At 43.6% G+C, this 25,768-nt stretch overlaps 1 protein-coding gene and 1 pseudogene across 1 annotated transcript; one reads left to right on the top strand and one right to left on the bottom strand.

Annotated features, from left to right (window-relative positions):
• Positions 1-443: 443 nt before the first annotated feature.
• Positions 444-10,873, bottom strand: LOC129827810 (uncharacterized). The gene is made up of 7 exons (XM_055889009.1): positions 10,791-10,873; positions 10,462-10,554; positions 9,641-9,691; positions 1,612-1,632; positions 1,193-1,465; positions 839-937; positions 444-745 (listed from the first exon to the last, which is right to left on the bottom strand). The coding sequence occupies exons 1-7, from the start codon at positions 10,852-10,854 to the stop codon at positions 684-686; spliced, it is 663 nt and encodes a 220-aa protein (XP_055744984.1). The 5' UTR covers positions 10,855-10,873; the 3' UTR covers positions 444-683.
• A 1,706-nt stretch (positions 10,874-12,579) lies between these two features.
• Positions 12,580-25,744, top strand: LOC129827811 (regulator of G-protein signaling 14-like; annotated as a pseudogene).
• The last annotated feature ends 24 nt before the right edge of the window (positions 25,745-25,768 follow it).

Genomic DNA, 25,768 nt, shown 5'->3' on the forward strand with positions numbered 1-25,768 from the left:
CATATGTAAATACATATTTTTTATACTTTTGCAAAAATCAATTAAACCTGATTTCGCTGTGTCATTATGGGGTATTGTGTGTAGATTGCTGAGAATTTAGGCATGTTGATCTGACGGCTATAAAATGTCAGCTATTCGGGCTCAGTAATATATTATTTCTATGCTGCACTACTGTAAAGTGGGGATAGCTGCAGGAACCGGACAACTCCTGCTTCATTCATTATTCAAGTCGTCACAACGCTAGCAGCCTACTATTTTTAGGCTACTCTACATAAAGTACCCAATAGAAAACATCACTTAACCTACTTGTCTGGCTTCTATAAATGTAACTGCTGATTATCATGTGTCGGCTACACGAGGCCTCTGGACACTTATGTTAGGCCCCATTCACAATATAAATACAAACAACATACACATATAAATGTTTCTTATTAAATTGGCATATTATTTATTGGGACAAATCTCCAAGCTAGCTGTGTAGCACTAGAGGATCAACATAAGTATCTGTGGCTCTTCCATGTTAACAACACTGTGACTGAGATGCAATTTAATCAACATAATTGTAGCAAATACAACAATAAATTGTTAGCTACATATTCATCCATTTACAGTGTAATCATGTCAGATTTTTGCCGTTTTCTTGTGAAGGACATTTGGTGGAATTTGCAGAAAATTAAACACTATTATGTTGTGGTAGTTCTCTGTAGGTTCTGAGCATTCTGCTGCCTCCTGTTCTTGGTCTTCGCTGTAGAGAGAAAGAGCGAGAGAGAGTTTACGTCACATGCAAAGATACACATTTACTGTTTTATTCTTTGTTTCTCTTGTTGGGATCACTCACCAAATTCATTCTTCAGCATGATCTTCATGCCTATACCCATGGCCAGGATCAGCACCACAGCAGACACACCACAGATCACTATGACCAACAGCTCCATGGCTGACACACATGGAGACAACACAGAGGGACACACATGGAGACAACACAGAGGGACAGACATGGGGACAGCACAGAGGGACAGACATGGGGACAGCACAGAGGGACAGATGTACCCAGGAATTGGTAGGAAATAGAAATAATAATTTTCACACAATAGGCTCATTTGCGGAGTAGTAAGACAAAGCAATATCTTCACAGCTCCAAGTGTAAAAATTGTAAATATTCAACTCTCATATGACTGGCGAATAGGTCTACCTTCAATTTCAATCTCCTTTGGTTCTGAGGTGAAGTTGCCACAGGGACTCTGGATGGTGCAGGCGTATTTCTCCTTGCCAGAGGTATCTATGCCGACCTTCTTCACGGTGAGCTGGCTACTGTTCTCGCCTTCCAGGCAGACGTCATCCACCAGCCAGACAAACACCAGCTGGCTTTTTGGTTCCACTGGCAGGTTATGGGAACACTCAATGTTGAGGGTATCACCCTCCTTCACTTTGAACCCAGAACTGGTGTTCAGTAGCACTTTAAAATCTGTAGGGTTGAAGAGAGGTTAAGAAATGGTTAAAAAGTGTTGTATGTCATAGTTAGGGTCAAGAGTTGTGATTTTTTTGGTTGTCTCATTCCACTAGGTCACACACACACACACACACACACACACACACACACACACACAATACCTTTTGAGCAGTACTGTTGAACTGAAAGAGGCAAATAAGGAAAAAGAGAATATTAGAGAGTCCCTGCCTCTGGTGTACAATACATCATCTTCATCTCCTCGTAAATGTTCTCAGAGACATAATGTCAGAGAGAGCCATGTATACACTGAGTGTACAAAACATTTCCATGACAGACTGACCAGGTGAATCCATGTGAAAGCAATGATGCCTTATTGATGTCACATGTTAAATCCAATTCAATCAGTGTAGATCAGGCGTGGGCAATTCCAGTCCTCGAGGGCCTGATTGGTGTCACAGTTTTGCCCCAGCCCCAGCTAACACACCTGACTCCCATAATCACCTAATCATGATCTTCAGTTTAGAATGCAATTTAATTAATCAGCTGTGTTTGCTAGGGACGGAGAAAAAATGTGACACCAATCAAGCCCTAGTGGACAGGAGTTACCAACCCCTGGTGTAGATGAAGGGGAGGAGACAGGTTAAATAAGGATTTTAAGCCATGAGACGGATTGGGTTTGAGTGCCATTCAGCACCCTCTGAATGGCACTCAAACCCAATCCGTGGACACGAATGGACACGACAAAAGATTTAAGTGCCTTTCAACGGGGTATAGTAGTTGTAGGTGACAGGTAAAAATATTCTCAGTGTGAAATAGTTCCCAATCTTTCTGATTGTGACGTCATGTTGTATAATTTCTTACAGCACACGCATCCATGTGTGTGGACAGCTGAGCTCGTGTAGATGTCTCTCTCACATGCTCTCCCTCACCTTAAAGCTGTTCTTTGGGCATGTGCATTTCTACATTTGCCAATCCGGACTCGCGCGTCAAATTGCTGCGAGTTGGTTTGAGGAGATTGTTGCGATTGCAAAGACATGACTCTGCTTTTTTATTGACAGTGCATACAGTATAGTTGTTCAAGATGGCTCTCTCAAAACAGGACCTGGGAACATCTGCTGATCTATCTACTAGGTTAGTGCTTATGTTCTATCTTTCTCAGTCACAAGTCATCACAAGTTGACGTTACTTCTCCTTTACTGGCTAGCCAATTCAATCTTATTGGGGAACCTCATCCCTCTCCATACTTGAATTGTGGCCTGATTCAGGAAACTAGGCATATGTCGCTGGTCACAACTTCACAGGAGAGCTATTTGAACGGAAAACATTTTTTTAATCAAAATGCATTTTTGGCAGAAATGCCTTCTCGAACATGAACTTTCATGTGCCTTAATACATGTGTATGCAATCTGTAAATACAAATAAAATTGTTTAAAATTACAAGCCTTGTTGGTTAAACCACAGAACAAGTTGGCAACCTTCCCACTAGCCATGATTGGCAGAGATAATGAGTGGGCTAGATATGCCGAGAGAGGAGTTCGGTTTGGTCTGCCATATTGAAGGCTTCTGTCTATTTGAGCTAGTCAGTCTGTGTTGGTTATCCTGTCGAACGCAGCTTTAAAACATTTTTTTTTATTGTGGAGCTGCATAAGTGTTGCTCTCCACTTTCTGGAGCATCAAGTTTTGAAATCAGTGGAATTAAAGTATAATAGCTAAAGAGATGGAGAAAACACCTGTCTCCGGATTACATTTTTAAACTAAGGGCAACCGTGGTATGGCATTCGTGACAGGGAGACGTGCCCATCATGCATGATTATGTATACAGGTAAGATAGCTGACGCTAGACTAACTACATTTTTCAGATTTTACGCATTCTAATTTTGACAGTGGTTGCATTTCATGCTAAGTGTACTGTTAGCTAGCTAGCTAACATTAGCTGGCTGGCTCCCTAACTGACATTGTTTCCCAGAGCAGTTTGCTTTTCTAGTTAGAGCCTAACGTTAGCTAGGTAACATTGGACCTGGTTGGTTAGCTCCCAGCACTGTGGCATTGTTGGCACTTTGTTCATTGTTGTTTAACTAGCTAACGTCTGCTGGCTGGCTCGTTAGCTAACGTTACATGTGTACAACAGCAGTTGAATATGGCCTGTCAGTTAAAGTCTGCAAAAAAGCATAATGAAATTTTGCCAGCGGAGCTGTCAAGGCAGTTTATGTTATCCAGAGGTAAACAAATCATCGTCAAGTGCGAGCTCCTAAAGTGAAACGAGATGGGTGGGGCTAAAGCTTACGAGGGTGTGAACGATGCTGAATGGGTGTAGACAAAGAGTTATTCACTAGACACCAAAACATTCAATGGTGATTTTCTCAAAAGTAAGTTTACAAGTTGATCAACTTTAAAAGAATTACTTTCCCATTGTTCCTCAAATGCAGTGTATGATGTACCATTTTATAGCTCTCAGTCTACTTTTATCTAATGTAAAAAAAACTATTTGACTTATTGCTCCATAAGACTGAATCCAGGTGGTGAGTCACATTTTCAAAATATGTGAAGTAGAGGTATATTAACCCTTTATTGGCCTATGGATAGGGCAAGCATGCAAGCACACTTGTAAGTGTTTTGTTTGGAACACAACCCTGCATCCCCACCATCACACAATTACTGTTTATGCAATGCAGAAACTAGTCAATATAAATCACAATCTGGATCAGGTGGATGTCATTTGAAAGCTTGCTCTATTGCCAACATGACTAGCTAAGTTACACAATGATAGTGTTTGGCTTTCACAATGCAATTCAGAGAAACAGATCCTAATTTTGGTGAAAGGAGTTATCATGAGTACATTCCGATTCGTGTGCCACGGTTAATTTTCTTCACAAACAGGCTCATTCTGTTAAGAACAACCCAGGGTATTATGACATGTCATCTTGTTACTGTACATCAAACAGTGATCATAAATGTTGACATGGGTTTTATACTATTGAAATGTAACATGCAAATTTAGACTCACAGGTGTTTGGCTGGCTTGTATGAGATCAAAGTGATATTTATTATAAATCAACATCACCTTTCAAAATACATAGTCCTTAAATTTACAGCATTTCTCACTCAGACAACAAAACTGTGACAGACCGCCTTGATTCTGTCTTATGTAGCAAAATTGTTTTTGTTTTGTAGTGTTTTATACATGGGATAAAAGCAGAGACACAGAGCTACAAAATCGTATAACATACGCTGCATTTGACGAACAATGGGAAAGTAATTCTGCTTTGAAAGTTGATAAACTTGAGAAAATGGCCTTTGAATGTTTTGGTACCTAGTGGAGAGCTCTTCTTCGTCTACACCCGTACAGCATCGTTCACACCCTCTTAAGCTTTAGCCCCACCCATCTCTTTAAGGGATGATCCGAGCGTTCTGTACTAACGGCAGTAGTCAAGCACCCAAGCTAACTGGTTAACTTGCTAGCTACTTCCAGACACAAAAGAGAGAACAGCTCACTGACCATTACTCACCCTAGCAAAGCTGGTTAGGCTGTTTTTATGTTATACAGAGCATTGGTGACTGCAACTGTGCTGTCCGATTGTCCATTCATAAATCCAGAGCGTTTTGCTCTCGGAGCGTACAGAGTGCACACTGCAGTGGACTCTCTGGCCGATGAGTGGGTTGATCCGAGTGTTCTGACCTCACAACGGCAGTCGAGCACTCAAGCTAACATTGGCTATCTACTTCCAGACACAAATGAGAGAACACCCCACTCTGACCATTTTACTCACCCTAGCAGAGCTGGTTATCCAGAGCGTTGGTGACTAACTGTGCTGCTGGCAATAATTTAATTATGCTTTTTTGCCGACGTTTACTGACACCGGCCATATTCAACGGGTGTTGAGCATTCACAAATTCATGAGTTATTCTGCGCTCTGGCACACTCAGACGAGAGTTCTCTGAAATCTGAGAAGATGGCCAGACTGAATTTACGAACACACCCAAAATGGTTGCTTGCAAAGTGGAGTCTTTAAGACATCTAGCTAGCTAAACAACGAACCATAATCCCAACTCATGACGTTACTACCCTGCATGAATCTGCAGGTAGCTAACCAACCACCACCAACTAGCAAAGCAAATGGCTCTGTGATACGAATAATAAGATCATACACGTAACGTTAGCTAGCGACCTTACAGTACACTTTAACTTCAAATGAAAACCAATGTCAAAATTAGAAATGTAACATTTGAAAACATAGCTAGCCAAACTATTTTACCAGTGCTCTGAAATCGGAGTAGTTGGCCAGAGCGAATTTACCAGCTGACAACAGTTGTTGCAGTGACATTCTATTGAAATGGATACCTGAATAGGAATATTTTGTTAAGTCATTTGCTAGCTACACAATGAACCATAATCCCAACTCATGGCGTTTCTACCCTGGATGAATCTTCAGGTAGCTAACCAACCAGTTTCAATGTTAGCTAGCTAACAGTAGGCTGTAACTAGCAAAGCAAATGGCTCTGAGATCATACACGTAACGTTAGCTAGCGAGCCAGACAGCTAACGTTAGGTAGATAACAGTACACTAACTTGAAATGAAACCATTTTGTCAAAGTTAGAAGTGAGTAATATCTGAATGTGGCTAGCTAGACTATATTACCTGTATACATCATGGATGGATGCTTTTCCCTGTCATGGATGCCATGGTTGCCCTTAGTTTGAAGATGTAATCTGGAGACAGGTGTTTTCTCCATCTCCTTAGCTATCGTACTGGAATTCCACTGATTCAAAACTCGGGCCTCCAGAAAGTGGAGAGGAACACTTATGCAGTTTCACTACACAATAAAAAGTTTAAAGCCGCATTGGACAGGATACGTAGATATACTGACCAGCTCAAATAGACAGAAGTGTGCTATATGGCAGACCAATCCGAACTCATCTCTCGGCATGTCCAGCCCACTCATTATCTCAGCCAATCATGGCTAGCGGGAAGGTTGCTGTTTTTTTTTCTGTCGCTAAACCAACTAGGCTCTTAATTTAACAATTTAATTTGTATTTACACATAGCACACGTTTGTTATTAAGGCACATGGAAGTTCACATTTTCCAGAAGGCATTTCTGCCAAAAAACACATTTAGAATTTTTTTTTTATTTACTTTCAAACGGCTCTCCTGTGAAGTAGTGACCAGCGACATACACCTAGTTTCGTGAAACGAGTTTGCAAAAGTTGCCGGGTACATAACAAAATCCTGTATTTTATTGCAGCAATGTCTTCAGGAACGTCTGGGATCTGAGTGAATGGACAGTTGTGACCCATAAATGGCGCCAGACAATTTGAGTGTTTGTCTGCTCTGTAAGTCAACGCCTCATTTAAATACACAACCTGTGTGTTCCAGCTTCTGAACCAAGGGTCTGAATAAAGATGTTCAACTCCATCATATTGTTGCTAATGTATTACAGATGGCAGAACTGGAGGTTTACAGCATGGTGGTGGAGACAGGAACTCCATCAGTCAGCATGGTGGTGGAGACACAGGAACTTGCCTGAAGAAATTATTCTGATTGTCTTGATGAGTTTCTAAACAACCATTTGCTTACAATTCACATGACTAACAGTAACCTTCCACGTCACTATTAACAATCCACAGAGCTGGGCTTTACAGAAGTGGCCAGGAAAGACATTGTTTAAAGACAAAAATAAGCAAAAACGTTTGTTGTTCGCCAAAAGGCATGTGGGAGACTCCCCAAACATATGGAAGAAGGTACTCTGGTCAGATGAGACTAAAATGGAGCATTTTGGCCATCAAGGAAAACGCTATGTCTGGCGCAAACCCAACACCTCATCACGCCAAGAACACCATCCCCACAGTGAAGCATGGGGGTTGCAGCATCATGCTATGGGGATGTTTTTCATTGGCAGGGACTGGGAAACTAGTCAGAATTGAAGAAATGATGGATGGTGCTAAATACAGGGAAATCCTTGAGGGAAACCTGTTTCAGTCTTTGAGATTTGAGACTGGGATGGAGGTTCACCTTCCAGCAGGACAATGACCCTAAGCATACTGCTAAAGCAACACTCGAGTGGTTTAAGGGGAAACATTTAAATGTCTTAGAATGGCCTAGTCAAAGCCCAGACCTCAATCCAATTGAGAATCTGTCGTATGACTTAAAGATTGCTGTACACCAGCGGAGCCCATCCAACTTGAAGGAGCTGGAGCAGTTTTGCCTTGAAGAATGGGCAAAATCCCAGTGGCTAGATGTGCCAAGCTTAGAGAGACATACAGCTGTAATTGCTGCAAAAGGTGGCTCTACAAAGTATTGACTTTGGGGGGGGGGGGGGGGGGGGGGGGGGGGTGAATAGTTATGCACATTTTCAGTTGTTTTGTCTTATTTCTTGTTTTATTTTAATTCCAGGTTGTAAGGCAACAAAATAGGAAAAATTCCAAGGGTGGTGGATACTTTTGCAAGCCACTACGTGTGCATGTATATACAGTGGGGAGAACAAGTATTTGATACACTGCCGACTTTGCAGGTTTTCCTACTTACAAAGCATTTAGAGGTCTGTAATGTTTTATCATAGGTACACTTCAACTGTGAGAGATGGAATCTAAAACAAAAATCCAGAAAATCACATTGTATGATTTTTAAGTAATTAATTTGCATTTTATTGCATGACATAAGTGTTTGATCACCTACCAACCAGTAAGAATTCCAGCTCTCCCAGACCTGTTAGTTTTTCTTTAAGAAGCCCTCCTGTTCTCCACTCATTACCTGTATTAACTGCACCTGTTTGAACTCGTTACCTGTATAAAAGACACCTGTCCACACACTCAATCAAACAGCCTCCAACCTCTCCACAATGGTCAAGACCAGAGAGCTGTGTAAGGACATCAGGGATAAAATTGTAGACCTGCACAAGGCTGGGATGGGCTACAGGACAATAGGCAAGCAGCTTGGTGAGAAGGCAACAACTGTTGGCGCAATTATTAGAAAATGGAAGAAGTTCAAGATGACGGTCAATCACCCTCGGTCTGGGGCTCCATGCAAGATCTCACCTTGTGGGGCATCAACGATCATGAGGAAGGTGAGGGATCAGCCCAGAACTACACGACAGGACCTGGTCAATGACCTGAAGAGAGCTGAGACCACAGTCTCAAAGAAAACCATTAGTAACACACTACGCCGTCATGGATTAAAATCCTGCAGCGCACGCAAGGTCCCCCTGCTCAAGCCAGCGCATGTCCAGGCCCGTCTGAAGTTTGCCAATGACCATCTGGATGATCCAGAGGAGGAATGGGAGAAGGTCATGTGGTCTGATGAGACAAAAATAGAGCTTTTTGGTCTAAACTCCACTCGCCGTGTTTGGAGGAAGGAGAAGGATGAGTACAACCCCAAGAACACCATCCCAACCATGAAGCATGGAGGTGGAAACATCATTCTTTGGGGATGCTTTTCTGCAAAGGGGACAGGACGACTGCACCGTATTGAGGGGAGGATGGATGGGGCCATGTATCGCGAGATCTTGGCCAACAACCTCCTTCCCTCAGTAAGAGCATTGAAGATGGGTCGTGACTGGGTCTTCCAGCATGACAATGACCTGAAACACACAGCCAGGGCAACTAAGGAGTGGCTCCGTAAGAAGCATCAAGGTCCTGGAGTGGCCTAGCCAGTCTCCAGACCTGAACCCAATAGAACATCTTTGGAGGGAGCTGAAAGTCCGTATTGCCCAGCGACAGCCCCGAAACCTGAAGGATCTGGAGAAGGTCTGTATGGAGGAGTGGGCCAAAATCCCTGCTGTAGTGTGTGCAAACCTGGTCAATAACTACAGGAAACTTATGATCTCTGTAATTGCAAACAAAGGTTTCTGTACCAAATATTAAGTTCTGCTTTTCTGATGTATCAAATACTTATGTCAAGCAATAAAATGCAAATGAATTACTTAATCATACAATGTGATTTTCTGGATTTTTGTTTTAGATTCCGTCTCTCACAGTTGAAGTGTACCTATGATAAAAATTACAGACCTCTACATGCGTTGTAAGTAGGAAAACCTGCAAAGTCGGCAGTGTTTCAAATACTTGTTCTCCCCACTGTATGTGTAGTTGATGCCATGACACAATCACTCATTCCACTAACATTTCAAACAACCACCATATAAAAATTGATAACTCAACTATCCATTGGCAGTAGGGAGTATATGAAATGAATACTGACCAGTAGCATTGAAGCATTGGGTAGTGTCTGAGCACAGGTTGTCACAGAAGGCTGAGGGAGTTGGATGGAGAGGAAGAAAGACTATAGATGCTTTGAATATAGATTTTGTCTGATTTTCAAGAAAGATCAAGTTAACACAAATACAACAAGCTAGAATACTGTAATGGTCTAATGTAAAAGTCTGAAGGTCAGGGGAAGGAGTAGGTTTGCAAGCTACCGGTAATTTAACAGTTACCGGAACATTCAGTAATTTAGGTCATTAACATGTAATCTATGGCAATCTATTCAAATTTGTAATTTATACTTGAATAAGTAAAAAAAATGTTTATATATAGGATTGAATTTTATATCTGTGTCCATATTGTCCATGAGTTTCTAGTGGATAGACCATATGGTTCAAGACAAAAGCCTAATTAATGAAAAAAGCATCTTATCAACTATGCATTATTTTCATTTAACTCTTCGACCAATTGACTTTTCACAACTGCCACCAATTTAGCACACAAACATTTACTACAAAGACATATTGACATAGTAAAATACATTAAAAAAAAAGGATATTCATGCTGAAACCCTTTATCAAACACCAATGGTATTCACTAAGTTTAAGGTTTATATTTAGGATAAGGCTTTACAGTTCCGTCATTCTATTTCTTATTTAAAAATTATCTTATCACATGGCAAATAAGGCCACACAGAGGGCCAGAAATTAAACTGCCAGAATTTGTAAAATTCTGGCAGTTTAATGGTAAACTTAAAGTTACCAGTAATATGCCCTCCCTTTGCAACCCTAGGATGGAGTAATAAAGTGGAATGGTTACCCTTGTCTGGTAATCCCGTAGCAGATATTCCAGGTGAGTGGGTTAAGTTGCACCTTAGACACATCAAGGGAACACAGGTAGAACAGACACTACCTACAGAGAAATATATAGAGAGAAGGTTGAGGCGGAGAGAGGGAAAGAGAGGGAAGAATGACAGCAGGGATGAAGGGAAAGAGAGAGGTGTGTGTGTAAGTAGAGGATTGGGTCACAGGAGACAGAGAAGGGGGAAAAGTGAAGGCTTCAATAGTAACTAACATAAATCCAGAATATTCACCAGGTAATATTAAACTGGATTTAAAAAAAAAAAGGGAAATGGGATTGTTCCTTACTGATCATGAGAAGGCTAGCAAGTGAATACAAGCCTGTCCCTGTCCTCGCCTTCATTAGTACCATCTGACAAAGATGAGATGTCAGTCAGTTTCTATTCATTCAAAAAGTTAATCAAAATAGAAATGGGTTCAAATGTAAATGAAACCCACAAACAATATTTAATTCAGGACATTCTCAATGTCAAAAACCTAGAAATGTTACTAAAAACTTTTAAAATAAAACCTGTTGATAGGATCATTAAATACATTAGCCTACATCATTACATTGAATCAAATATGTTACCTCTTGTGCTGGATCTCTGGTCATGCACGGAGTTCCCTGGACGAGGTGTGAGTGAGCGTCTCTACAGAAAGCTATTGTACACTGTGGCTGATATAAACACTGATATGAATGCAAATCACCTCACCACCCACAGCCCACGGCTACCAGACAGTAACACAAGCGATATACAGATAATACCGGAGCATGTTCGTGCCCTGCTTGGCACCTGGAGTTTGATGTTCATGGAAAGGAGTGATAAGACTGTCGGTGGTGCTATTGGACTGTTTTACAAGATTCAGAACACATTTAGTAAGTAGCCTTTCCCGAGGAGCAAATATTTTGTTTCTGTAGCATGAGGCAGTTTGATGGACCCGCTGGACAGGACTCTAGTCTATCGCATGGCCTTACCTTCAATCTAGCTCCTTAATGCGGAGTGCCAAGCAAAGACGCATCGGGTTCCATTTTTACACCCTTTGGTATGATTCAGCAAGGGATTGAACTCCCAACCTCGTGGTTAGAGTGTCAACCCTAAGGCCATTGAGTTGGTTTGAACAAAATGCCAGCGGTCAAACCTGGACATGGCTACAATATTTCATAACTTGGCATCATGTCTGCCTCCAACACATATTTGCACACACACTATAACTCATGAAAGACTGATGTCAATGCACCTCTTATCAGAATTAATTGCTGACTTTATAGTTGAACCATGCAAATTGCATGTTGACTTCCAAAGGATCAGGAGCCCTTTTCACAGACAGCACATTTCAAAAAATTATGAGCAGTACAGTACAAAAGTACACTGCATCATGGGATATGAAGTTCAACTCTCCTCACTACCTGTCAGTCTGGCTCTGAAGCCATAAAGGTCTGTTCTCTGGACTTCAGATTCACTTCCTCTGTGGCCACCAGAGAGTGCTGTTGATCAAACAAATACAGTTACCCATCACATTTCTCCCCCTTTCGGTCTCTTTTACCATTTAAAACTTGCAGTGATTTGCCGTCATTTATTCAGGCCTGCCTAACTGAGGATAAACACATATTTCTCCTCCCAGAGAGCTCAAATAAATCAATTCCTATTAGTCTGGGCAGGAGAAGGAAAGGTCCCCTGACCCATATATTCCTGTTACAGCCTCTGCTCTGCTCTCCTCTGCTGATGGAATGGCATTCTATTGGCCTGAGAGATTACAACACTGTCCCAACACTGTCCCCTAAAGCAAGGATGGAAGGGCCACATCCCGCCTCATAAAAAAAAGAAGAGAATCTGTTCTGTAAACGTTGGCTTGTTACACGAAAAGCCACACTAGTACGAAAAGGTCTACTATAAGAGAGACGAGCGGCTTTTTCTTCATTTTGATCACGCGCCGGACATGCATTTAAGGTCCACTTGATTGGCTCCACTTGATTGGCTCCACTTGAATGGCTCCACTTGATTGGCTCCACTTGATTGGCTCCACTTGAATGGCTCCACCTGATTGGCTCCACTTGATTGGCTCTACTTCATTGGCTTTTAGATTTGATCCATAGGTGTTTCTAGTACCATGCCCTGAACTTTGACTTGGAGAGAGGCAAGGGTGAACGAAATTGGTGATCCAAACAGTTTTTGTAGGTAGGCTATAACCCTATGTCTGAATTATAACAGGTATTCTTATGTTTGTGTTTGTAAATAGTATGTCTTCTTCAAATGCATCTTTCCTTTTCAATATTTGCAGACTCTTCAAGCAGTAGTTTATCTTTTTAACTGCTTTCTTATCAAACACTTCTCTCATGTAGTGCTATGTAAAAACATTTTAATTCAGTCCCAAAAGCTTTTTACCTGAAAGATGGTGGCCTTCAGCGGGCTCTGCCGAAGTCTCTCTCGCCTGGCGAAGAGAACTGCTCAGTACAAGTTTGGGAAACTGAACACCTACAACAATACCTGTCCACCAACTCAAATAAAGGTATGCCTAATTGTAGAAAGACTCAAACGACTTGTTGGAATTTTTGGAAATAAATTTGACAATTTTTCTACCGGAAATATTTACTTTGAGTAGCCTATTGAATGTTTTTAAAGTATTTGATTGGATGTGCCTTTATCCACTGGCAATCATAGGGCTGGCTGGTGACAACGCTATCTCTAATGGGGTGGGAAGCGGAGTCACAGCTCTTGTGGTTGGATTCACAACCTGTTCTCATAATGCGCTGTTGGTGCTATATCCGGTAGCTATATTTGCTCAGGCAAGTTTTCACCTGAGTTAAGTCTCATAGCCTACACTGTCTAGTCTGAAATACAGTAGGACAGGAACACAAGCACACCACCCACATCAGAGTTTCTCAAGAGCCAAGACGAGAGCAGTTTTATCACTGTAACCCTGCTTCCCCTTTTGCGGCCCATTGCCACAGCAACTCTTCCCTTTTAGACAGGAAATGACAGGGAGTCCTGAATGAGGAGGATGTAAGTATGTCAGTGCAGGGTGGTTCACTTTGTTGTGACACCCTCAATGGGTGATCATCATTTTGGAATCCCACCGTTACTTCAGCCATGTCTAAGAACATAAAGACTCTGGGTGTTCCTGGTGTTGGTCAGATGGTAAGTTGTCAGTTTCTCTGTAGACTTGGGTTGAATTTAGTGAGGTGTAATGTTACATACTTTTCAGATAGACATATATCATGTGAACAGACCTGCATCTCTGCCATGTACAGTAGGAGTCAACTCAACAAAATTCTATCTGTAATGTTCAAAAACTGCCCTATCTAGAGCTGGCCTCAAGTCAAGATTTGTTCTGGGTCACCTAAGGATCTATTGGCAAAGCGCATGCCCCACCCACCTCAGGATCTGTCTTTCAGCCATCTATTTCCTGTGTATGAGGGGTGCAAAATCCATTTGACACAAATCTCGTAGGATTGATTCCTTTTATTTTACTCCTGTAACTCTTTTATACTCTTGTTTGTGCCGATTTTGATTTTATTTTTTTCTCATAAGGTTTAGCCCCTTTTTTCCCCTTTCATTTTTGCCTAAAATGACATACCCAAGTTTAATAACTGCTTGTAGCTCAGGCCCTGAAGCAAGGATATGCACATTCTTGGTACCATTTGAAAGGAAACACTTTGAAGTTTATCGCAGTTAGATTAACAAGAATTTAAGCTTTCTGCCAATATCAGATATGTCTATGTCCTGGGAAATGTTCTTATTACTTACAACCTCATGCTAATCGCGTTAGCTCAACCGTCCCGTGGAAGGGAAACCGATCCCGACGACGATACAGCTGTGAAAGTGTTTGTAATGACCTGTCTGTGTGTAATGCCTGAAATGGGATACATTGTCTTTCCGTTGAATCTTTAATAACGCTAAAGCTTTGACAGGGATTTAATGCATCGTCTAGACACCTACATCACAAAGATCCTTATTTTGATGGGTGTACATTTTTTTAATGCAATTGAAGTCATTTTATACAGTTGCAATGTTTACAAATGTGTTGAAATGAAAGCAACTTCTGAAAATGAACACAGATTAGTGATTTTGTCTGATCTCACAAATAATGTGAAGTATGTGTAATCTCGAGCTAAATTTATTTTAAAAAAGGGTATCCTGATATTATCACACTTGGTAAATTCTACAACAGATCGTGACAACAGTAATTAATGAGGACGTATAGACAGTGCAGGTAGGCCTAGGTGATTGGTGGTTGCAGCTCTGTTCCTCTAATTTATATAGGTAAATACACCCAGTGTAGTTATGCAAATGACGCACCATATATTAACAAAATACCTGATACAATAACAATGTATAAGTGTGTTAGCAAAAATAAAAGACTGACATTTGACAAATTGAAACCTTAATTCCCCCCAATTACTGAACTCCATCGGTCTGTGCCAGAAATGTTTTATGTGCTATAATTCAGTCAACATCTGGATTATAAACATTCTACAAGTTTGGAGTATCTTCATCCATTCTGCAGCTCTCGACTTTATTATAATTGTTTTTAAAACGTTTTAATAATTGCTAGTTCCATAGGAGGAGTTAGCACAAGCCTGTTGATGATCAGGCTTTATCCTGCTTTTAAAGGGTTTCCTGACATTTGTGCTCAGCTATCAATGGAGAAAAGGGCTATGCTTTAAACAGCTGTTTCTTTTTGAGTAATGCCTTTCAGATGAAGACCGGATGATAAATTGTGATTTTATTAATAACTATTAAGCTGCTGCCAAATAGACTGGGGTGTGATACCAAAGCTGCTACAAGACAATGTTGGCTGTTAGTGAAACCAACTAGGCATCTAAGCCACTGTCAAACAAAGTATACAGACATTGTTTACAGATTGCCCTCCTCAGCGATATCACATCCGATCTCTATGGCATGTGGTGTTGTGCCTCTGCCTCTGCCTCTGTGGCGCAATCACTGATGACTGAGTCACATAACACTGGGTGTTGGGTGGTGATGTCAGGGAAGTGACTCATATCCTCAGGAGGCTGTTGAGACATCTTAAGTGAGTCCGGGTGGATACGAGGAGTGACCTGTGATTGGAGTGTCCACGCTCAAAGAAATGCATGCTTATGATGGTCTTATGGAAGGACTTGTCATAAGGACATATTGTCATAATTTGCAGCATCATTGTCATCACTATTGTACACAACACAGTGAGTTCCAAGGATCTTGTCATTCATCAGAGACCGTATTTATAAAGCGTCTCAGAGTACGAGTGCTGATCTAGGACTAGTTAACTTCGTATCTTAATGGACAGAGGGGACCTGATCCTAGATCAGCACTCCTACTCGATGCTGTATGAACACCTCCCCAGAACCAGCACACTCCTAGTGGACTCATAAAGTTATGTTTGCTCATCTTAGCAGTTAGCATGCACCTTATGCATGAGGCTGTAGGATTGCTTAGGTCCATCTGGTGTGCTCTGAAATGTAGAATGTCTGCTTGTCTTTTGTTTGCATTCAGTACAGCATGCACATTCCTGTCCCGACTTCACCTTTCTTTGGGAAAGAACATGAAGTCTAAGCTTCACTGCACCTGAAAACCAAACATTCTCTGTCCTGAAAGCTGAATGAGAACAGTACAGTGACACCCACTCTTCCTGTGTGAGCTGGGGCCTTGCCTGCTTGAGTGCTCTAATGTAGAGGAGAGCTGTCAGAACAAAGACATGCAGCTGTTTTTCTTCACTATCACTTCCTGATGCTGCGTTGGTGTGTTTTTCACTTCATTCACTGCCTGAGATTTCTCATTGTCAATGCCTGGTTGAGTGATTGTAATATTTTTGAATGATATTCTGGTCTATAGCGTTGGTCTGTTTCTATTCCATGAAGTTGGTCTCCACTTCTACATTACTGACTTTAGATTTTAATGTCTGTGGAACTGTGTTTTGTATTGATGGATCATGTGATATTGTATTTGACTGAGACTGACACACTTTCCCCTTGTCTCTGCAGAGCCAGGCAGTGTCAGATGGCGGTAAGCTTGTGTGTGTTTGTACCTGTCTGTCTCTGAGCTGTTTCTCAAATATGAGCATGCCTGTGCGGGAAGCAGTGTCAGTCTGCTACCCTGAGGCTTCGGGGTGTGTATGGTTTTTATTAGTGTGTGATTTCTCAGAGCTGAACATGTCTGGTCGTGGCTGTGGGGGCAGTTGTACCAGTCTGCCAGGGGCCCAAGGGGGAGATGCCCAGGCCAGCAGTGTCCTCAGCTGGGCTGGGTGCTTCGAGAAGCTATTGGAAGACCCCATGGGAGTATGCTACTTCAAGGTGAGCCACACACACTCACCTTCAGAAATCATTGCTATTAATTGAGAAGAATGAATCCTTTGTCGCCACTCAGCAAACGCAAACATGTTTTTCTCAGAGTAAAGCAACGGGAGGAGTCATACAGCAGGCCTTTAAAACATTTTTTTTTTAGGAGCACTAGAATTGGTTTTATTTGTTGATTGAGATTTGATTATTTTATAAAGCTAAAATGTTAGGCCTCTTGATTGACGCAACGGTCTAAGGCACTGCAGTGTTTAAGGGGTAATTACAGACCCGAGTTCGTTCCCAGGCTGTCACAACCGACCAGGAGTCCCATAGGGTGGCAGACAATTGGCCCAGTGTCGTTCGGGTTAAGGGAGGGTTTGGCCGAGGGGGCTTTACTTGGCTCATCGCGCTCTAGCGACTCTTTGTGGTGGGCCGGGCACCTGCAGGCTGACTTCGATCATCAGTTAAATGGTGTTTCCTCTGACGCATTGGTGCAGCTGGCTTCCGGGTAAAGCGGGCGGGTTTTAAGTGTGGTTTGGCGGGTCATGTTTTGGGGGAGTTGCAGCGATGAAGCGACAAGTTCATCATTGGGGAGAGAAAGGGGTAAAAAAAGTTAAAATACCTGCTAGCTGAGATCTACTGCTCAGATTTAAAAACAAATGCAAGCATATTAAACAATAACCTATTTAAAACAGTGTACTGAGGTTTGTGCAGTAGGCTATAGGCCCAAAGCATTATCCCTGCGTATTGGCAGGGCAATTCAAGCATAGCCAATGTTATTCTCAGACAATTAACAATTTTTAAACTTGAGGTTTATGATCACACTGGTAACGGATCACTTATATTATTTGCACCACAGCTGAGTAAGCATACATTGAAATTATTTTTATTTTACCGGACTGATGCCTGTATCTGATTGGCTAGCCGTAGACCTATAGACGCATTTGATTTACTCTCTGGGCCTGCGGGATATGGCAGCGGTACAGCGACGCCTGATCATAACTCACAAATACAATTCCAGGTTGTACAGCTAAATATTTTGGAGCGTATGGGCATTTTTTAAATTGTATTTAGTGAACAGGTCATCTGTTGACAAGATCTGATGGGAGCTGTATGGTAGGTCATCTGTTCATCAGGTCTATGTTGTCACGCAGGCCTTCCTGAGGTCAGAGGTGAGTGCGGAGAATATCCTGTTCTATCAGGCCTGCGAGAAGTTCCGGGAGATTCCACCCAGCCGGATGAAAGAGGTATGGGCTTATTCCTCTGTCTTCTCTTAATTGAATGGTAACAGTTGAATAGATGTGTTGAAGTAGGGACTGAGGAAGGAGAGTTGCATGTGTGTCTGTTTGGACCAGATTGTGGAGCTGTACTGATGTATTTATGTGGAGCTGGACTGATGTATGACTGGTAGACAATTAACAATTTCTAAACTTGAGGTTTATGATCACACTGGTAACAGATCACTTATTATTTGCACCACAGCTGAGTAAGCATTTCCCTATATAGTGCACTACTTTTGACCAGGGCCCTAAATGGTGAATTGGGTGTCACTATGGGACTCGTATTATTCCCATAGTTAAGTGAGGAGGCTCATGCCATCTTCCAGACGTACCTGTCTGACCACGCTCCCTACGCTGTGAACATCGACGACACGGCTCGTGTGGAGGAGAAGGACCTGCTGAAGCCTACAGCTGAAATGTTTGACAAGGCCCAGAAACAGGTCAGCTCTGCTGCCATCTGCCTGCCGCATACACAGCTCACACAGACCAGCTAGCTAGCGCATGTTATACGCTTGGAATTCAGTTCTGTTTGAAGGAGATCGATGTAGAGCAACTCAAACTCATGACCAACTCTAGTGTAATAGTGTGGAAAGTCCAGTGCCATGCCAGTAACTGGTGTCTGTCTGTTTGTCCCTCCTTCCCTGGGTCAGATTTTAAAGTTGATGAAGATGGACAGCTACAGGCGCTTTGTCCGCTCCCCTCTTTACCAGAAGTGTACCCTGGCCAGTGTGGAGGGCAGGCCACTACCCAGCATCCCCGCCGAACCTACCAGCACAGGATCATGGGAGAACATGGCCACCTTTAGCTGCTCCCTCAATGACCGCAAGAAGGTGGTATGGATGAACTTCAACAATGACTATGAAAGCAATGTTTTGACCGTTAATGAGGAACATTTCCATTATTTCATTTGGATGTGTGTAATCAGTGTGGTTGTGTAATAGCTTGTAACCTGTGTTCAGCAGAAGGATAAGCAGCGGGAGAAGAGGGGATCGTGGGGAGGTAGGCTTCCCCTCAGACATAAACCTACAAATCTCTTGTCTAACTCTATCTGTGATATTCTCTAGTTTGTTTACCCTCTGTCTGTTTCTCTGTCCTCCCCCGTCACCCTCTCCCCTCTCAGTAGACGTGTCGTACACTAAGGTGAATGTGTCTCGTAAGGACTATCGGATGTCCAACAGCAGTGTAGAGGTAAATTCATCATACTTGGTCATCTGGGATGTGGGAGGAGATTAGTTAAACAAATATAGACATGGAAGATTAAGTATAACCATTCATTCTCAACCCTCCCTTCTCTCCTCGTACTCCCCTCTCCCTCACTCCTCACCCCCTCTCCTCCTACTACACCCCTCTCCTTCACTCTTCTCTCCTCCTGTTCCCCTCTCTCCATCACTACCCCTACTGCTCCTCTTTCTCCCTCACTTCCTTTCCTCCATCTGCTCCTCTTTCTCCCTGACTTCTCTTGTCCAGAATGGTCGCTCTGGTCCCTCAGACCAGGGGCAGGGTGATGGTTGCGGTAGTGTGGAGGGAGGTTACTGCTGTGTCTACCTGCCTGATGGCAGTGCATCCCTGGCCCCCATATGGCCCGGCCTCCCCCTCAGAGAAATGCTGTCTGGCCTCTGTGAGAAGAGAGGCTTCCCCCTCAAAGACATCATTATCTACCTCCATGGCAAGGACAGGGTGAGCCAAAATGGGAATTGTCTTCCAGCCAGAGGTTTAAATGTTGTCAACAATGCTCACTTCACCTCAACATCCTAAATGACAGTTACCCTTATGTCCTCCTATAGAAGCCCCTATCTCTGGAGCAGGACTGTTCAATACTGAGGGACCAGCAGGTCTCCCTGGAGCTGAGGGTGACGTTTGCGTGAGTCATCTGTCACTTCCTCTTTCTGTCTTACTGACCCGCAGTGTTTGTGTGTTTACTGTGTTTGTGTGTTTACTGTGTTGTGCCTGTGTGTTTACTGTGTTTCAAATCAAATTTTATTAGTCACATACACATGGTTAGCAGATGTTAATGCGAGTGTAGCGAAATGCTTGTGCTTCTAGTTCCGACAATGCAGTAATAACAACAAGTAATCTAACCTAACAATTCCACAACTACTACCTTATACACGCAAGTGTAAAGGGATAAAGAATATGTACATAAAGATATATGAATGAGTGATGGTACAGAACGGCATAGGCAAGATGCAGTAGATGGTATAGAGTACGGTATATACATATGAGATGAGTACTGTAGGATATGTAAACAAAGTGGCATAGTTTAAAGTGGCTAGTATTACATAAAGATGGCAAGATGCAGTAGATGATATAGAGTACAGTATATACATATACATATGAGATGGGTAATGTAGGGTATGTAAACATTATATTAAGTGGCATTGTTTAAAGTGGCTAGTGGTACATTTTTACATAATTTCCATCAATTCCCATTTTTAAAGTGGCTGGAGTTGAGTCAGTATGTTGGCAGCGGCCGCTAAATGTTAGTGGTGGCTGTTTAACAGTCTGATGGCCTTGAGATAGAAGCTGTTTTTCAGTCTCTCGGCCCCTGCTTTGATGCACCTGTACTGACCTCGCCTTCTGGATGATAGCGGGGTGAACAGGCAGTGGCTTGGGTGGTTGTTGTCCTTGATGATCTTTATGGTCTTCCTGTGACATCGGGTGGTGTAGGTGTCCTGGAGGGCAGGTAGTTTGCCCCCGGTGATGCCTTCTGCAGACCTCACTACCCTCTGGAGAGCCTTACGCTTGTGGGCGGAGCAGTTGCCGTACCAGGCGGTGATACAGCCCGACAGGATGCTCTCGATTGTGCATCTGTAGAAGTTTGAGTGCTTTTGGTGACAAGCCGAATTTTTTCAGCCTCCTGAGGTTGAAGAGGCGCTGCTGCGCCTTCTTCACAACGCTGTCTGTGTGGGTGGACCAATTCAGTTTGTCCGTAATGTGTACACCGAGGAACTTAAAACTTTCCACCTTCTCCACTACTGACCCGTCGATGTGGATAGGGGGGTGCTCCCTCTGCTGTTTCCTGAAGTCCACAATCATCTCCTTTGTTTTGTTGACGTTGAGTGTGAGGTTATTTTCCTGACACCACACTCCGAGGGCCCTCACCTCCTCCCTGTAGGCCGTCTCGTCGTTGTTGGTAATCAAGCCTACCACTGTAGTGTCATCCGCAAACTTGATGATTGAGTTGGAGGCGTGCATGGCCACGCAGTCGTGGGTGAACAGAGTACAGGAGATGGCTCAGAACGCACCCTTGTGGGGCCCCAGTGTTGAGGATCAGCGGGGTGGAGATGTTGTTACCTACCCTCACCACCTGGGGGCGGCCCGTCAGGAAGTCCAGGACCCAGTTGCACAGGGCGGGGTCGAGACCCAGGGTCTCGAGCTTGATGACGAGTTTGGAGGGTACTATGGTGTTAAATGTGGCGCTGTAGTCGATGAACAGCATTCTCACATAGGTATTCCTCTTGTCCAGATGGGTTAGGGCAGTGTGGTTGCAATTGCGTCGTCTGTGGACCTATTGGGTCGGTAAGCAAATTGGAGTGGGTCTAGGGTGTCCGGTAGGGTGGAGGTGATATGGTCCTTGACTAGTCTCTCAAAGCACTTCATGATGACGGAAGTGAGTGCTACGGGGTGGTAGTCGTTTAGCTCAGTTACCTTAGCTTTCTTGGGAACAGGAACAATGGTGGCCCTCTTGAAGCATGTGGGAACAGCAGACTGGGATAAGGATTGATTGAATATGTCCGTAAACACACCAGCCAGCTGGTCTGCGCATGCTCTGAGGACGCGGCTGGGAATGCCGTCTGGGCCTGCAGCCTTGCGAGGGTTAACACGTTTAAATGTTTTACTCACCTCGGCTGCAGTGAAGGAGAGCCCGCAGGTTTTGGTAGCGGGCCGTGTCAGTGGCACTGTATTGTCCTCAAAAAGGGCAAAAAAGTTATTTAGCCTGTCTGGGAGCAAGACATCCTGGTCCGCGACGGGGCTGGTTTTCTTTTTGTAATCCGTGATAGACTGTAGACCCTGCCACATACCTCTTGTGTCTGAGCTGTTGAATTGCGACTCTAGTTTGTCTCTGTACTGGGACTTAGCCTGTTTGATAGCCTTGCGGAGAGAATAGCTAAACTGTGTGTATTCGGTCATGTTTCCGGTCACCTTGCCCTTGGTAAAAGCAGTGGTTCGCGCTTTCAGTTTCACGCGAATGCTGCCGTCAATCCACGGTTTCTGGTTTGGGAATGTTTTAATCGTTGCTGTGGATACGACATCGTCAATGCACTTCCTAATGAACTCGCTCACCGAATCAGCATATTCTTCAATGTTGTTGTTGGACGCAATGCGGAACATATTCCAATCCGCGTGATCGAAGCAGTCTTGAAGCGTGGAATCAGATTGGTCGGACCAGCGTTGAACAGACCTGAGCGCGGGAGCTTGTTTTAGTTTCTGTTTGTAGGCTGGAATCAACAAAATGGAGTCGTGGTCAGCTTTTCCGAAAGGCGGGGGAGGGCCTTAAATGCGTCGCGGAAGTTAGTATAACAATGATCCAGGGTTTTACCAGCCCTGGTAGCACAATCGATATGCTGATAGAATTTAGGGAGTTTTGTTTTTAGATTAGCCTTGTTAAAATCCCCAGCTACGATGAATGCAGCCTCAGGGTGTGTGGTTTCCAGTTTACAAAGAGTCAGAGTTCGTTCAGGGCCATCGATGTGTCTGCTTGGGGGGGAATATATACGGCTGTGATTATGATCGAAGAGAATTCCCTTGGTAGATAATGCGGTCGACATTTGATTGTGAGGAGTTCTAGATCAGGTGAACAGAATGACTTGAGTTCCTGTGTTGTTATGATGATCACACCACGTCTCGTTAATCATAAGGCATCCCCCCCCCGCCCCTCTTCTTACCAGAAAGATGTTTGTTTCTGTCGGCGCGATGCGTGAAGAAACCAGCTGGCTGCACCGACTCCGTTAGCGTCTCTTGAGTTAGCCATGTTTCCGTGAAGCAGAGCACGTTGCAATCCCTGATGTCTCTCTGGAATGTTACCCGTGCTCGGATTTCATCAACCTTATTGTCAAGAGACTGGACATTGGCGAGTAGTATGCTAGGGAGTGGAGCGCGATGTGCCCGTCTTCGAAGCCTGACCAGGAGACCGCTACGTTTGCCCCTTTTACGGCGTCGCGTAGGGTCGTGTGTGTTTGTGTGTTTTTAATGTGTTTACTGTGTTGTGCTTGTGTGTGTTTCAGGTTAGAGGTGGTGTTCACTGGTAAGACAGTGGGCATCATGGTGAAGTCCAGTAAGACTCTGCAGGATGCCCTGTCTGCGGTACTACAGAAACACCAACTCGCATCACACCAGGCCCGGGTCACCATGGTGGGTGTGTATGGACGTGTTTACCTGTACTTGTGGGGACGAGAAGTACCAATGAATAGTAAACAAACACATTTGACCAACTGGGTACATTTTGTTCATCCCCTTAAGGTCAAATGCTATTTCTAGGGGGTTTAGCGTTAAGGTATGGGTTAGGGAAAATATGATTTTGAGTGTGTGGTTTGTGTGAACATATCCCGTTTTGCAGAGTGGGAGTGACGTGTAAACATCCCTGTATTGCAGAGTGAGAGTGATGTGCCACTGAGCATGAGCACTAGTGTGTTCAAACTGGCCAATAAGAAGCTGCAGCTGGACAAAGGTGAATACATTACAGATTAGCACACACATGCTAACTAGTGCTTTGTCCCGATGGTGGACAGGACCAGGCTTTGTTCTGGTGTTATGTATCCTAACTGGTGTTCCAGACCTTTTTAAACTCAGTAACCACAACTGCCTTCACTTTAGATAAGTGGTCACTCCCTGAGGACTAATCATTACTGTGAGTTACTTGGGTGTGTCTTTTTATGTTTGATTCTTCTATGTGACTCTCAGGTTTTCCCAGATATCAAACCCCATAATGTGTTCAGTAGCCTATGACTTACTGCTGTGTTGTCTTTTCAGTTAGCAGTCCCAGGATCAGTGGCCAAACTCCAGTCACACAGGTGAGTACTGCACTGTTGACAGACAGGATGTTTGGGAGTCCAAAGCTTAAAGTAAAATGTGAAAATCCCTTTTCAGGAGAGCGGTAGATCTCCAGTAGGCCCAGAGGTCCACGTGTCTCCCCAGGCAGACGGACCCGGAGCCAAGCCCAGGGTCAGGAAAAACCATGAGATGGAGGGTACGAGTCAGAACCATGGGGTCATGGCTTATTTACTGCACCTGTCTTGGACTAAACCCTATAGACTACCTAGTAGCTTTTAATAGGAATAAACCCTATGGACTACCTATTAGCTGTAATGGGACTAAACCCTATAGACTACCTAGTAGCTGTAATGGGACTAAATGCCATAGACTACCTAGTACCTGTACTCTTAAGACTCACGTTAGCCCTAGTCTGAGACAAACTTAATGTATTTCTCTTTCTCCATGTCTCCTCCCTCCTGTCTCTCAGTGATGATAGAGCTGTTGTCCAGGGCCCAGGCCTGTAGGGTGGATGACCAGAGAGGCCTGCTGACCAAGGAACACCTGGAGCTGCCCCGGTTCCTCCTGAAACCCCCTGTCCACGACCAGGAGACTCAACAGGGGGAGGCTGGAGAGGTGACAGGGGGATGGAGCCCCCACAGACACTGAGGAGTCAGAGAACCATCCCACTCCCACCCCTGTTGTAGCAGCAGAGCCTGGAGTCTGTCACTCATCAGGTTCCAAGCTCACAGGAAACGTGTGTGGGGGGAGTTGGTGTTAAATTTAACACTGTATACATGAAGACCCCAACTATTAAGAGGACAATAGTCTAGCACTTTTGCCTATGATTGTCTAAGCTCAGAGACATGTCTTATCATACCTTATGTACAAAATGAAATGCCGAGTCTGTTATAGGTTCCAATTCCTCCCCTGAATTCAGTTATTTTGGAATCAAGGAATGACTTCATTCACGAGGGTCTTGCATCTCTAAGTTTAACTTTATATTTAACTAAGCACTTTGAGTACATGTTCTTTGTGATTTGAGATTTAACTGGTTTTATTTTAGCACTTCTCTTGTAAAAGTTTAATTATCTGGCATTTAATACTTTTGAGCACATCATTGTTTGCTGTGTTTGCACTTTGAATGCCAGGTCCTCTGTGATGGTCAATCCTTTGAATGCCAGGTCCTCTGTGATGGTCAATCCTTTGAATGCCAGGTCCTCTGTGATGGTCAATCCTTTGAATGCCAGGTCCTCTGTGATGGTCAATCCTTTGAATGCCAGGTCCTCTGTGATGGTCAATCCCTTGAATGCCAGGTCCTCTGTGATGGTCAATCCCTTGAATGGCAGGTCCTCTGTGATGGTCAATCCCTTGAATGCCAGGTCCTCTGTGATGGTCAATCCCTTGAATGCCAGGTCCTCTGTGATGGTCAATTCTTTGAATGCCAGGTCCTCTGTGATGGTCAATTCTTTGAATGCCAGGTCCTCTGTGATGGTCAATCCTTTGAATGCCAGGTCCTCTGTGATGGTCAATCCTTTGAATGCCAGGTCCTCTGTGATGGTCAATCCTTTGAATGCCAGGTCCTCTGTGATGGTCAATCCTTTGAATGCCAGGTCCTCTGTGATGGTCAATCCTTCTGTCTGTGTTATCAGAGTGCTATTCAGGGTCTAACTTCAGTATTAACTTATCTTTCCATGCATTACACATTAATAAATCAGGTATCATTGATCTATCTACCTCCAGCTGACTGGTTGCACATG

The sequence above is a fragment of the Salvelinus fontinalis genome, chromosome 29 (genome assembly GCF_029448725.1).
Source record: "Salvelinus fontinalis isolate EN_2023a chromosome 29, ASM2944872v1, whole genome shotgun sequence".
Classification (NCBI taxonomy): Eukaryota; Metazoa; Chordata; class Actinopteri; order Salmoniformes; family Salmonidae; genus Salvelinus; species Salvelinus fontinalis.